Source organism: Bos indicus, chromosome 12 (genome assembly GCF_029378745.1).
Source record: "Bos indicus isolate NIAB-ARS_2022 breed Sahiwal x Tharparkar chromosome 12, NIAB-ARS_B.indTharparkar_mat_pri_1.0, whole genome shotgun sequence".
Lineage (NCBI taxonomy): Eukaryota > Metazoa > Chordata > Mammalia > Artiodactyla > Bovidae > Bos > Bos indicus.
In genome coordinates, this window is record NC_091771.1 from 72249755 (window position 1) to 72264645 (window position 14891).

At 39.6% G+C, this 14891-nt stretch overlaps 1 protein-coding gene across 2 annotated transcripts in view; it reads left to right on the plus strand.

Moving 5' to 3' along the window:
- Positions 1–14891, plus strand: part of LOC139186117 (ATP-binding cassette sub-family C member 4-like) — a 177629-nt gene that overhangs the window by 79063 nt on the left and 83675 nt on the right. For both annotated transcript variants that reach the window (XM_070799893.1, XM_070799894.1), the window contains exons 19-20: positions 3610–3756; positions 8786–8865. In XM_070799893.1, the coding sequence (XP_070655994.1) occupies positions 3610–3756; positions 8786–8865 (227 nt within the window). The remainder of the gene's footprint in view (positions 1–3609; positions 3757–8785; positions 8866–14891) is intronic.

Genomic DNA, 14891 nt, shown 5'->3' on the forward strand with positions numbered 1-14891 from the left:
GAGTGGGATAGTGAGGGAGATGAATGGGGAGATTAGGATTGACATATGTACACTACCATGTGTAAAACAGATAGCTAGTGGGAAGCTGCTGTATAATACAAGGTGCTCAGCTCAGGGCTCTGCGATGACCTAGAGGGGAGGGAAGGGGGAAGGGAGGTCCAAGAGGGAGGGGATATATGTATACATATAGCTGATTTGCTTTGTTGAACAGCAGAAACTAACACAACATTGTAAAGCAACTATACCCCAATAAAATTTTTAATTAAGTAAAAATTTAAATATCCTCAAAGGAAATGCTTGTACAAGCTTTCTACAATGAGTAAGTTATGTAAAAATCCTCTCATTGAAATTTGGTATTTATTTTATCGATCACTTGATAAGAAACTTGAATCTACCAGCTGTTTACCTTCTGAATTGGTGGACAATGAGGGCTTAAAGAAGAAGGAAGGGATTCTGTTACACATTCATATAGGATGGTGGGCTAAGGCAAATACCTATTGATGGAATTCAGGAATTTAAGCAGCTTTCAGAATTTAAATAACACTTACGTGGCAGCTGAATGGAAAAACATACTTGATGGAATATATATTGCCAAAGTTATCCCCTCTATATATAGCATTGTGAGTTGAAGAGATGTTTGGAAGGCTTTTTTAATTTTTGTATGCATAGTACTGATTTATGTCATGATAAGACATAAATTTAAATGATTATAGTTATTTACAAATCCGTTGGGGTTCTATAAGATAGTGAGAGATTAGATTATCTTGTTTAGATTATCTCATGTCAAAATATATTTTGTAGTCTTTTGCAGTTCAATTATTTAAGAGATTATCCACTTGAAACTTAACATGGTCTTTTCATACTCTTAACAGCTACATGGGAATAGAAGTAGCTACTTTATTTTTAATATTTTAATTTTTATTATAGTTTCTTTCCAATGTTGTGTTAGTTTCTGTTGTACAGCTAAGTGAATTACTTGAACATGTATCTTCTCTTTGGATTTCCTTCCCATTTAGGTTGCCACAGAGCATTAAGTAGAGTTCCCTGTGCTACACAGTAGGTTCTTGAAAAGCTCCTTTCTGTTCAGTTCAATTCAGTCTCTCAGTCGTGTCCAACTCTTTGCGACCCCATGAATCGCAGCACACCAGGCCTCCCTGTCCATCACCAATTCCCAGAGTTCACTCAAACTCACGTCCATCGAGTTGATGATGCCATTCAGCCATCTCATCCTCTGTCGTCCTCCTTTCTTCCTGCCCGCAATCCCTCCCAGCATCAGAGTCTTTTCCAATGAGTCAACTCTTCGCATGAGGTGGCCAAAGTACTGGGATTTCAGCTTTAGCATCATTCCCTCCAAAGAAATCCCAGGGCTGATCGCCTTCAGAATGGACTGGTTGGATCTCCTTGCAGTCCAAGGGACTCTCAAGAATCTTCTCCAACACCACAGTTCAAAAGCATCAATTATTGGACACTCAGCTTTCTTCACAGTCCAACTTTCACATCCATACACGACCACTGGAAAAACCATAGCCTTGACTAGACGGAACTTTGTTGGCAAAGTAATGTCTCTGCTTTTGAATATGCTATCTAGGTTGGTCATAACTTTCCTTCCAAGGAGTAAGCGTCTTTTAATTTCATGGCTGCAGTCAACATCTGCAGTGATTTTGGAGCCCCCAAAAATAAAGTCTGACACTGTTTCCACATCTGTTTCCCATGAAGTGATGGGACCGGATGCCATGATCTTCGTTTTCTGAATGTTGAGCTTTAAGCCAACTTTTTCATTCTCCACTTTCACTTTCATCAATAGGTTTTTTAGTGTCTCTTCACTTTCTGCCATAAGGGTGGTGTCATCTGCATATCTGAGATAATTGATATTTCTCCCAGCAATCTTGATTCCAGCTTGTGCTTCTTCCAGCCCAGTTTTTCTCATGATGTACTCTGGATATAAGTTAAATAAGCAGGGTGACAATATACAGCCTTGACGTACTCCTTTTCCTATTTGGAACCAGTCTGTTGTTCCATGTCCAGTTCTTTTTTAAAATTTTATATATTTTTAAATTATTATTATTATTATTATTTACTTTACAATATTGTATTGGTTTTGCCATACATCAACATGCATCTGCCATGGTTGTACATGTGTTCCCCATCCTGAAGCCCCGTCCCACCTCCCTCCCCATACCATCCCTCTGGGTCATCCCAGTGCACCAGCCCCAAGCTTCCTGTATCCTGCATTGAACCTGGACTGGCGATTTGTTTCTTATATGATATTATACATGTTTTAATGTCATTCTCCCAAATCATCCCACCCTCCCTCTCCCACAGAATCCAAAAGATTGTTCTATACCTCTGTGTCTCTTTTGCTGTCTCGAATACAGGGTTGTTGTTACTGTCTTTCTAAATTCCATATATATGCATTAGTATACTGTACTGGTGTTTTTCTTTCTGGCTTACTTCACTCTGTATAATAGGCTCCAGTTTCATCCACCTCACTAGAACTGATTCAAATGTATTCTTTTTAATGGCTGAGTAATACTCCATCGTGTATATGTACCAGAGCTTTCTTATCCATTCATCTGCTGATGGACATCTAGGTTGCTTCCATGTCCTGGCTATTATAAACAGTGCTGCAGTAAAGTTGCAGGTTATAAAATCAACACAAAGAAATCCCTTGCATTCCTATACACTAATAATGAGAAAATAGAGAAATTAAGGAAATAATTCCATTCACCACTGCAACAAAAAGAATGAAATACTTAGGAATATATTGACCTAAAGAAACTAAAGACTTATATATAGAAAACCATGTCCAGTTCTAACTGTTGCTTCCTGACCTGCACATAGATTTCTCAAGAAGCAGGTCAGGTGCTCTGGTATTTCCATCTCTTTCAGAATTTTCCACAGTTTATTGTGATCCACACAGTCGAAGTAAATTTCCTTGTAAATTACAAGGAAATGATAGATCATTTGTTTTCCCTGTTAATTCATGTGCTGGTAGCAAAGTATTGGAGAAGGGAATGGCAACCCATTCCAGTATTCTTGCGTGGAGAATTCCATGGATAGAGAATTGACTGGAGAATTCCATGGATAGAGAAACCTGGGGTCCACAGTCCATGGACTTTGAAAGAGTATGACACGACTGAGCACCTAACATGTTCACTTTCATCAAAGCATACCTTACTTTTAGATTATGGGACATGTTGTAAATAATGAGATTTTAAATATAGAGAAAGGAAGATTAGCTACTTGTATAATTATCTTTATTTTAAGTTTTATTAGAACTTGTAATTGAATTAGGCAAGCCTAGAATGAAACTGCACTTTACACATTTTCCCCCCATGTTGTTTCTATTTAGTGAGAGGAAAACAGTGATTTTAATATTTTTCTTTATAAATGTATTTTTGAAAGCATTAAACTCCTACAGAATCTACTTTATATATATGTATATATATTTATATATATGTTTTTATTCTGTATTCTGTATATATAAATATCTATACAATTTTTATTTATAGAATGAAATATACAGTATCTTTTTAAACTGCCTGCTGTGCTTTAGCATGATTGAGGATAAGACGAGATCTTGTGCTAAGTGATGTTTCTTTATTTCAGGGTTAACTGTGTCTACTATCCTTTTTGGCATCACAAAGTCTCTGTTGATATTCTACATCCTTGTTAATTCTTCACAAACTTTGCACAACAAAATGTTGGAGACCATTTTAAGAGCTCCAGTATTGTTCTTCCATAGAAATCCAATAGGTAAGTCAGACACTCAAGTTTCTTTCTTTTATTTTTTAAATTTTATTTTATTTTTAAACTTTACATAATTGTATTAGCTTTGCCAAATATCAAAATGAATCCATCACAGGTATACATGTTTCTTAGTGAATATGTCTTGTTAACACATTTAGTGCCTGATTACATTTTTGTATTTGAAAATGGAAGAGATGCTTGGAAGAAAATCACTGTGTATGTTTATTCATTTTCTACAAAAATCTTCATTGGTAATTTTTCCTACCAGAGAAAATGTGAATATAGGAACATATAAGCTTTTATTCCAATTTATTCATATCTGTGGAGAAGGCAATGGCACCCCACTCCAGTACTCTTGCCTGGAAAATCCCATGGATGGAGGGGCCTGGTGGGCTGCAGTCCATGGGGTCACTAAGAATCGGACATGACTGAGCGACTTCAATTTCACTTTTCACTTTTCACTTTCATGCATTGGAGAAGGAAATGGCAACCCACTCCAGTGTTCTTGCCTGGAGAATCCCAGGGACGGGGGAGCCTGTTGGGCTGCCGTCTAATGGGTCACACAGAGTTGGACACGACTGAAGTGACTTAGGAGCAGCATTCATATCTGTAAAAATACATGAATGTTTACTTTACAGGATGATTTAGGAGTCCATTTGTCATTTGAAACATCCAACAGATGATGAAAACGTGTTGAAATATGTTTTTGACTAGTTTTGAAACGTTGGCTGTGTTACATAGTGTTAAGCTAACTAGGAAATACCTTCTTCCAGGAATATCTCTACAAAAGACAGGCTGTATGTTTCTCTCTTTCATTGTCCATCCATTTCTGGGACCACAGAGCTCTGATATGTGCTCATATTTTGAGTTTTACCTAAATGGTAATGTAAAATTAATTAAAATACAAGATTAGTGAAATGTAAACAGTCCTCTTCAATAAAATGAACTCTAGTTTTACAGTGGACTTGTGGTTACATTAAAGATGTCTTGTCGTATATAGCAGGTGGATCTACAGTATTAAGTAAGAGTGTCCCTAAAGGTTTCCCAGTGGTTGCTTCCTCCACCCTGAGGCCTTTGATCTGTCTTGCTTTGTTTGGAAGGTAGCCTCCTGACCTGGGTTTCTGTGAAGAAGTAGTTCATCAGCACACATGCCACTCTGTTCAGTTGGTTAGATTTGTGCTGAGGCCCAGGGTGGCTTTGTTTTGGCAGGTCATGATTGGCAGGGCCTGATGAGGCAGGGATGTGACTGGAGGGAGGACAGCAGTAGCCTTGGCCTGGCCATCAACTAGCTGTACGATCAAGGCCAAAGTAGGTAGATACTACTGGGCAGGAAAATCTCCAGGCAGGATGTTGTAGTGATTATAAGTATGGACTTAGGAGCCAAATTCCTGGGTACAGTCCTAGTGCTAGTTACTAATAGTAATAGCCAATTATAGTTATGTTAATACTTATATGCTAGTTATTTAATTTCTCTGCATCTCAATTTCTTTACCTATAAAATGAGGATATTGTTCATACACTTACCAGTATCTTGATGTTGTGGGCATTAAGCAGGTTAATACATTCATAGCACTTAGGACAGGCTCAGTGCCTAATGAACCTCAGTGAGGATGTTGACACCGTGTCTGGGAACGTCTCTCCTGTGAAATGGGAATGACCGCTGCCCTTCCTGTTTCACAAGACTGTTGTGAGGATTAAATAAGATTGTTTAGGGCAGCATCTTGTACAGATTTATTCAACAGTTCAGTTCAGTCACTCAGTCATATCAAACTCTTTGCAACCCCATGGACTGGCTTCCCTGTCCATCTTCCCTGTCCAACTCCCAGAGCTTACTCAAATACATGTCCATCGAGTCAGTGATGCCATCCAACCATCTCATCCTCTGTCATCCCCTTCTCCTCCTGCCTTCAGTCTTTCCAAGCATCAGGGTCTTTTCCAATGAGTCAGTTATTCGTATCAGGTGGCCAAAGTATTGGAGTTTCAGCTTCAGCATCAGTCCTTCCTGAATATTCAGAACTGATTTCCTTTAGGATGAACTTGTTAGATCTCCTTGCAGCCCAAAGGACTCTCAAGAGTCTTCTCCAACACCACAGTTCAAAAGCATCAATTCTTCAGTGCTCAGCTTTCTTTATAGTCCATGTATAGTAGCCACACATGATTACTGGAAAAACCATAGCTTTGACTAGATGGGCCTTTGTTGGCAAAGTGATGTCTTTGCTTTTTAATATGCTGTCTAGGTTGGTCATAGCTTTTCTTCCAAGGAGCAGTCATCTTTTAATTTCATGGCTTCAGTCACCATCTGAAGTGATTTTGGGAGCCCCGAAAAATAGTCTGTCACTGTTTCCATTGTTTCCCCATCTCTTTGCCATGAAGTGGCAGGACCAGATGCCATGATCTTAGTTTTCTGAATTGAGTTTTAAGTCAACTTTTTAAACACATGTTCTTTAGTTCAGGCATTATGAGGAGCACAAGATGGTAAACTGCAAAGGCACATGCAGATTTCACCTTATTATGAAGCCAGAGTGAGGAAGTGATTGGAAGAGTCTTTACTATTATGGCTATGATGTTGCTCTACTTTTCCTGTTAATATGAAAACTGCAATTGTAATTTTGTGAGCATCGATTGGGACTGAGTTTGTGACCATTGTTAACCAGGCTCTTGATGACCTGTAGGCATCTCCAGATTCTGATTATTATTCAAGGATTTGGAACAAAGTTTAAATCTTTAAGGTCAGTAATCCAAGAGCAGCAGGCATACACAGTGTGTATCTTGTCTTCCCCTCCTGCATCTATCATCAGAACTTCATTGCTTCAAGAAAATAGAAGCCCAAATAAGTATTGCAAAGATAGGCTCAAAGGTTTAGGGGCATCACTTATTTACTCTTTTAGCAGTGTATTATATTGAACTCTTCCCTGTGTTTATTTTCAAAAGTAGAATTTGTAATAGATTGTTTATGGTGGACTTTGTTTGTGATATATGATGGCATGAAGAGAAAACCGCACTAAGGTATTATTTGGTATTACTTGTTACCAAGTTCAAGCTCACTCTGCTTGCCTCGCAAGGCTGGTAAATCTTACAGACAATGTGTTAAGGCAAAGAATAATGACTTTATTTGGAAACCTGGCAGACTGAGAAGATGGTAGACTAATGTGTCAAAATAACCATCATATTTGGGTCTGGATGCCTGGTTCTTTTATAGAACAGAGAGGAGAGGAGGCAAGGAAATAATGTCAAAAGGCCATTTATCTTGTACAATAAGAGGGTATTTGTTCATTTTGTCTTTTCTGCATCCATTCACAGTTGGTGAGGGTCAGATTGTCTCCCTGTGAGCTGAAAAAAAGCCGCTTTAACCTTCGTGCAGAGGGGCAGGGTTCCTTGACAAAAGCAGTGAATAGCAATGGTCAAAGAAACAGATCCAGCATGGAGTCAGTCTTGGCTCCTCCCTGCTACAGTTCCTATGATGTGCACCTCCCCTGTCTGGGGACAGTGTCCTGTTCTTTCTCATCCTGAGTCTCCTCAGGGAGCACCATTTCAGGGGTGGCTGCAGCATCCTTTGTTTACTGATGTGACAAGTGACATTTTTAGTTTATACCAGATATTTACCAGAAATTCCCCATATTTTATTCTGCAGCCTTAAGGATATACTATTATTGTGGATTATGAGAAGGGAAATAAAATCAATCTTCGTCATTTAGTAATATTTCTGTTTTCCTGTCTACATCCCGTTGGTCTTCTTAGATGCTTATTCACAAGTCTGTGCTTTTCACACCCGGTACTCCTTTGAAAATAACAACTTATTACCTGACTAGTAAACTCACAACTGGGAAATGGTCACAATCCATAATTTTCCAAAATGTGAGGTGCTGTGAGGCATCTGGAGGGAAAAAAAAAATTACGGAGAGGTTATAATTTTGTTGATTTAAAGAGTATCACTTGGAGAAATTAATCTTGATAATTAAAGCCAAATTGGTGTGACAGTTAGGATTAACTTAGGTATTTTGCAACTGTTTGTTTGTTGATTTAGCTCTTGGAGTGAGTCTTCGATGGGATGGATCTAAAGGGAGGGAAATTCTCAAATCCACCAACCCTTCCTGATACTGCCAGAAGTTTCCCCCATTCTTTTAAAAATCAGGGCTCAATTTCAATTCCCCAACCACTGCCATTTGGTGGTATTTTTGTTTCTCTTTAGGTATCATCCTATTTTGTCTTTCTTTTTACCACTGACATTGGCTTATTTCATATGAATTTGTAATATATTAAATTTGTTCTTGTTTTACCGCTAGTCATGTCTGACTCTTTTGTAGTCCTATGAACTGTAGCCTACCAGGCTACTCTGTCCATGGGATTTCCAAGGAAAGAATACTGGAGTGGGTTGCCATTTCTTCCTCCAGGGGATCTTCCTGACCTTGGGATTGAACCCCTGTCTCTTATGTCTCCTGCATTGGCAGGCACATTCTTTAGCACTGAGCCCCTAGGGAAGCCCAATGCATTAAATATTTAATTGTGCTTAGTCACTCAGTTGTGTCTAACTCTTTATGACCCCATGGACTGTGGCCCACCAGCCCTGCTGTCCATGGGGATTCTCCAGGCAAGAAAAATGGAGTGGGTTGCCTTTTCCTTCTCCAGAAAGTATTTAATACATGTACTTTATTTTTTTAAAGATTTATTTATTTATTTTTAGTTGCACTGGGTCTTTGTTGCTGCATGTGGGCTTTCTCTAGTTACAGCGAGCAAGGGTTACTCCTCATTGCAGTGCCTGGGCTTCACACTGTGGTCACTTTTTCTGTTGCAGAGCTCAGGCTCTAGGCACATGGGCTTCAGTAGTTGTGGCACACAGGCTTAGCTGCTCTGCAGCATGTGGAGTCTTCCTGGACCAGGGGTTGAACACATGTCCCCTGCACTGGAGACACTGTACCACCAAGGAAGTTCCTAAATATATATTCTTCAAAATTATTGTTTTGATTTGTTCATGAATTGTTTCTCTTAAAGCTTCTATCTGAGGAAATGAGCTATTTCTCATATCCTGTTCTTGCAGGAAGAATGTTAAATCGTTTCTCCAAAGACATTGGGCATATGGATGACTTGCTGCCTCTGATATTTCAAGATTTCATCCAGGTAACATAACAGTCCTGTCAGAGTTTTCACAGGGAATAGCAGAGTGCCTGTTTCTCAAGGCCTTCTCACAGGGGCTAAGGATGGTCTTTCAGCCTGGCAATGCATACTGTTATCTTCAGTAAAGGTCATTTTTGTGAGAGAAAGGTGCAGTTGTGATGGGAAGGCCGAGTTAACATGAGAAACACCTGGGGCAGGAGTGGCTACACAGTCACGTCAAGGTTGGTCTGAAGCAGCAGCATGCTGGGTAAGTGGTTCTCCCTCTGCCTTCCAGGTGTCTGGCATGGATTCCCTTTACTGTGAGTGCATTTCATAATATAGAAATAATCACCTCTCATGGAAAGATAGCCTAGATTAGTGGTAAATAATTCACCTGCCAATGCAAGAGATGCAAGAAATATGGATTTCATCCCTGAGTTAGAAGATGTCCTGGAGAAGGGAATGATGATCCACTTCAGTATTCTTGCCTAGAAAATTCCACAGATAGAGGAGCCTGGTGGGCTACAGTCCAGAGGGCTGCAAGAGTCATACACAACTGAGCACAAGCACTATGCATTGTATTACCACAGAGGACAAATATTTAGTGCAGCATTTAATTTGGATAAAGCCATGTGTGGTTACTTACAAAGCAAAGATTGGGTAAAAATCAGGTGAGAATAATACTTTAACAAGGACAATGTTGTTGTTAGCACTAAGTTGTGTACGGCTCTTTTGTGACCGCATAGACTGCAGCTTGCCAGGCTCTTCCATTGATGGGATTTCTCAGGCAAGAATACTAGAGTGGGTTGCCATTTCCTTGTTCAGGGGATATTCCTGACCCAGAGATCAAGTTTGTGTCTCTGGAGTCTCCTTCACTGCAGGTAGATTCTTACCACTAAGCCACCTGGGAAGTCCAAAAAGGACAATAGAGAGCGCTTATTGAAGATACAAAGGCTTTAAGCCAGTAATTTGATTACGGGACCAAAGTCATCTCAGAAAATGTTTTTTGGTTTTGTAGGCAGTTTTGCTTTTCATAAGCTGATTACTCTGTCTTGCTGCTAAGCTGCTGCTAAGTTGCTTCAGTCATGTCCGACTCTGTGTGACCCCATAGGGAGCCCACCAGACTCCCCTGTCCCTGCGATTCTCCAGGCAAGAATACTGGAGTGGGTTGCCATTTCCTTCTAAGGTTGCCGTTTCCTTATCTACCACTTGTAGTTCTTAAAAAAGAAAGAGAGACAAAGACTTACAGAAATCCCTTCTACCCAGCCTGTTTGTCTGTGAACTTGAGAGTCTAAGGAATGATGTTAGGTCATCTCAGCTCTCATTGTCATATTCAGTGCTGTTGCTTTTATGGAGTGTATTTGTTTTTCTTTTTTTCTGTTATTCTGTCTACTTATCAGTGATTAAGCCTGTGGGGAATTTACTTTTTCTTTCCAAGTGTTAATTTTGGAAATGAAATGCATTTGTCCAAAGCTGCACACAGAAATGCAGCAATGAACAGTGCAACATGGTCCTACAGACAGCGCAGCCAGTGGGCAAGACTTCCACTGTTACCAGTGAGAACTAAGCTGAGACTCAGAGGCAGAAGACTTTTCCTGCGAAGATGTCTAATTGTTTTCTTCTCTTTTGCAGACTTATTTTATAAATGTGCCCTGCTGGGTTTAGCTACATAATTTATCCCCAGAAACAATTTTTCCCTGAAAACAGTGTCATGTTTTGACAGTGATTGTGAATTCCTTTGAAAGGATTTTGTGAAAGGTTCTGTTTCTTTGCTACAGTAAGCTAGGCCAAGGTTGGGTTTCCACTGTGTTCTTAGCTTATGGTTTGTTAGTCCTCATAATTAAAATTTGTCACATATTTTGCATGGCATATAGAGGGACAGGGATAGATGCTACCTGATTTCAGTAGGAAATATTCTCATTAAAGAGGAGAGAAAATTCTAGTCCAGCTGATTTCCATTCCCTCCTCTACCACTTGTCGTTCAATTATCTTGAAGTTTGGTGGAGGCATCCTGTAGTTCATTAGAAGTAAGAGTCTGCTCTTTGATAGAGAGGCCTGGCATGAGCATGGAGCTTATGTATTCTTCACTGAGCAAGTAGTTAAATCTCTGAAGATGGATAATATTGCCAAGAGAGAGGGAAGCAGTTTAGGAGCCAAGATCAGAAGCTTAGGGAAGGCTTGATATTCAGAGAGAAGCAGAGAGAGAAGGGAAGTACAGAAGACACATAATGAACAGCAAGGATGAGAGGAGGAGATACAGTGGAGACCTAAGGAAGACAGGTCTGTTTAGTGCAAACGAGGTGAGTCCACGGAAACTTGTTGATTGATTTGAAATCAGGAGGTGTCTGGTGACCTGAGGAGCAGGTTTCAGATGGGAGGAGTTAGAGAGCAAAGGGCTGCAAATTCAGGAGGCGTGGAGGGAGTTGAGGTGAAGACAGGCTACTCCTGGAAGGAGTTTGAATAAATCAGAAGAGAGGCCCATCTGGATGTAGGGTGTGAGGAGATGTTGCTGGTTGTTTGAGATTTTAGTTTCTGGGAGGGGAGTATGAGCGATGGTGGGTGGTTTTTGCCCTCTCTTCCCTCCTTCTCTTCAACAAACAGGGATTAGAGTTGAGGCCCTGAGGTACAGGGGTGAGTCAGGCATGAAGCCCTGTCCTTATTGGTCTCCTCCAGTCCCCCAGGGAAGGAAGACATTCAGAGACTCACCCCTTGATGGCTTTGGAATCCTAATTGTGGGAGCTCCGTGGAGGAAATCTTGGAAGGCAAACTGTATGTGGGGGCTGGAGGCAGTTAAGGAACCTAGTCCAGGGGTAGCCAGAGCTTCTAGGAGGTGACCTTTGATCCCAGAGGAGAGGAAAAGGCTTCTGTGGATGGTGGGGCATGAGGTGCTGGTAGAAGCAGAGTTCCTGTGTGGGACCCAGTCTTTCTGTCTGTCACCAGCTGAGAGGGGGGAAGGGAAAGGCTTGGAATGGTGTTGTTCACTTTTGTTTAGAGCCAAATGTGTTCAAACTCATTTTTGATGGTTCTGCTCATCCTTGGTGTATTTGCTAAACCTTGGAAAATTCTTGATCGTTTTTATTTTTATTACTTCAAGTATGTATTTACTTCTAAAGTATGTATTACTCTTTTCCTCATCTAATTCCTTCTCATTTCATAAATGAGAGATTTCATAAATGGAATATCAGATAATTTATTTAATATTTTGTAATAGTGATACCAAGTGTGGCTAATGAAAAGCCTGGATTCTGTGTAGTGGTCCACACTGCGGGACAATCCATCCACTAAGACGATGTAACTCAGAGACCGCCTCCCAACAGAGGGCGATCATGAGTTTGTGCACCATCCTGTACACTGACAGCTACCAGATAGGTTTCCCGTTCAGTCGCATTAGAGTTGTTGGGAAAATTGGAGCTGTTCACTTTTTCTAAGGATGAAGTAAAACAGCATAAAAAATCAACTTATGTGGTGTGATTGCACCTGATAATCATTCATGATGTCAACAGCTTTAAATTGTGGCAGTGCAGAGCCCCACAGTCTCCCTTTCTAAGCCCCTGTCCCAGCTCTCCCTCTTACCATCTCTACCCCCACAAAGCTGCCCCACTCTCCTTTCTGTAAAATGGAGAAAATAATACTCGCTTCCTAAGGTTTGTTGTGCAGATAAAAATGAGGGCATTTTAGTATTATTTTTCGCATAACATCTAAATGTATGTTGAATACTAAGTAATAGATACCTAATTTTAAAAATACCACGTGTGTTTTAGGTAAGAGAAATAGTCTGATGACAGTGGCATTTGTTATTGTTCAGTCGCTAAGTCATGTCTGACCCTTTGCCACCCCATAGACTGCAGCACGCCAGACCTTTCTGTCCCTCACTATCTCCCGGAGTTTGCCCAAATTCATGTCCATTGAATCGGTGATGCCATCAGCCATCTCATTCTCTGCTGCCCTCGTCTCCTTTTGCCTTTGGCAAAATGACATTATGCTGCATTAAAGGTATTTTCAGAGACAGTTTCCAGGCCCATAAATATCATCTCATGAGTTTGTATCACACAGATTCTAGGTTTGTAATCCTTAAAGTTTTTAATGGATGCTTTCTCCGGTAGACTCACAGAATAAAAATCAGTTGTTTTCAAGACAGACCACTGACATTAACTATTTCAGAGCAATATAATTTTCATACAATTTGCCAAAGTCCCAAATAGGACTGAATAAGGATCTCAATTATCTACAATTCTTGTCATTGAAATCATCATCTCCAAGGAGTCTTCCTATTGCTAAACAAGTGAAATTGAAGGTAAGATGTGGAAGTTAAAATGCCTAAATTCAGGCATTTTAAGTTTAGGCATTTTAGTTTTCAAAAAAAAGTTTGGGACTGTTCTGAGTGTGTGAACTTGCACACAGCTGCTCTCAGCAAAATACGATAATTTATTGAGGAAAACTAAGTTGTAAAATGCTTATTTCCCACACACCCCTCATTCAGGGGAAAAAAAAGTCAGCAGCTTGGCAGAACTCAACTGACTCGTCACATCCTTCCGTGGACACAAAGGGCTTATTCTGAGGCCTCTTGAGCAACCAGTGGTGAGACCATGAGGGTCTGTGTCATTACCTCCTCAGCACACATAGAAAACTGACTGCAGTTTTATGAAGTGAAAATGCCCAAGAAAAAGAAGATGTGAAGGAGGTGTCCTCAGTCATTTCTTTCCAGAGAGAGGAGCACAAAAGAACAGGCCAGTGCATCTGGATATTGAGAACGAAGCCTGAGACTCAGTGTAATAGGTTATTATGGGTCACTGGCTTTTGCAGCCTTTACTTGTCTCAGCACCACTGACACTTACATTTCACTGTGTGGAGATGTCAGGGAAAGTGTGTAGTGAGTATTCCAGCCTCTCCCACTGAACAATGACTTTGTCATTTTGAGATCTCTGTGGGTGTTGATCCCTTCCCCAAACCCTTCCTCAAATCCCCCTTAGGGATGTTTATTTTTAATATATATGTAATACTAGTGCTTTGTGGATATTTTCGTCCAGTCAGTGGCTTGCCATTTATATCCTCAGTAGAGATCAGGGTTTAATTTTGATCACATCTAATGTTTACCATTTTTTTCTTTTCTTTTGTAGTTGATGTTTTTGTATCCTAAGAAATCTTTGCACATCCTTAGGAGAGTGAAGATACTTTTCTATGTTCTGCCTTTTTAGATATTGATGCATCTTGCACTACTTTTTGTATGTGAAAGAGTAATTAGTGGTTGAAGTTTATTTTTTCCAATTATTCTGGACACATTTTTAAACACTTTTATGCATTGAATTAAAGTAATCTGCATCTGTATAATTTATTTTGTTCCTCAAAAGTTGCAGTTTATACCAATATTTAGATCCTTATACCAATACTGCATTCTTAATTACTGTACATTTTAAAAAGAAATGAAGCCCATAGTTTAAATTGTCTTTGTAGTTCTTTGTCAAGGTTAATTTGGGCATTCTGGATCCTTTACTTTTATGTATAAATGTTAGAAGCCTTCCAATTTGCTTTTAAATAAAAGCCTGCTGAAAATTTTATCAATATTTCCTTTTAGCCATAGGTTATTTGAGAAGTCTGAGTCTTAACAATATTGGATCTGTAATTATGAATATATATCTTTCTATGCTTATTTAGGTCTTTTTTAATTTTAGAAATATGTTGTGATTTTTAGTATAGCCATCTTACACTTCTTGGTTAAATTTATTCATGGTATTATTAGATTGTTTTTAAAATTATTTATTTATTTTTGGATGTACTATGCCTTTGCTACTCGTGGGCTTTCTTTATTTGCGGGGAGAGTGGGTGACTAGTTGCTGTGGGTGGGCTTCCCATTCTGGTGGCTTTTCCTGTTGAAAAACATGGGCTGGAGGTGGGAGGGGGGTTCAGGATGGGGAACATGTGTACACCTGTGGTGGATGCATGTTGATGTATGGCAAAATCAATACAATATTGTAAAGTAAAAAAAATAATAATAATTAAAAAAATTTTTTTAATGTAAGGTTAAAAAAAAAAAAAAAAAAAAACATGGGCTG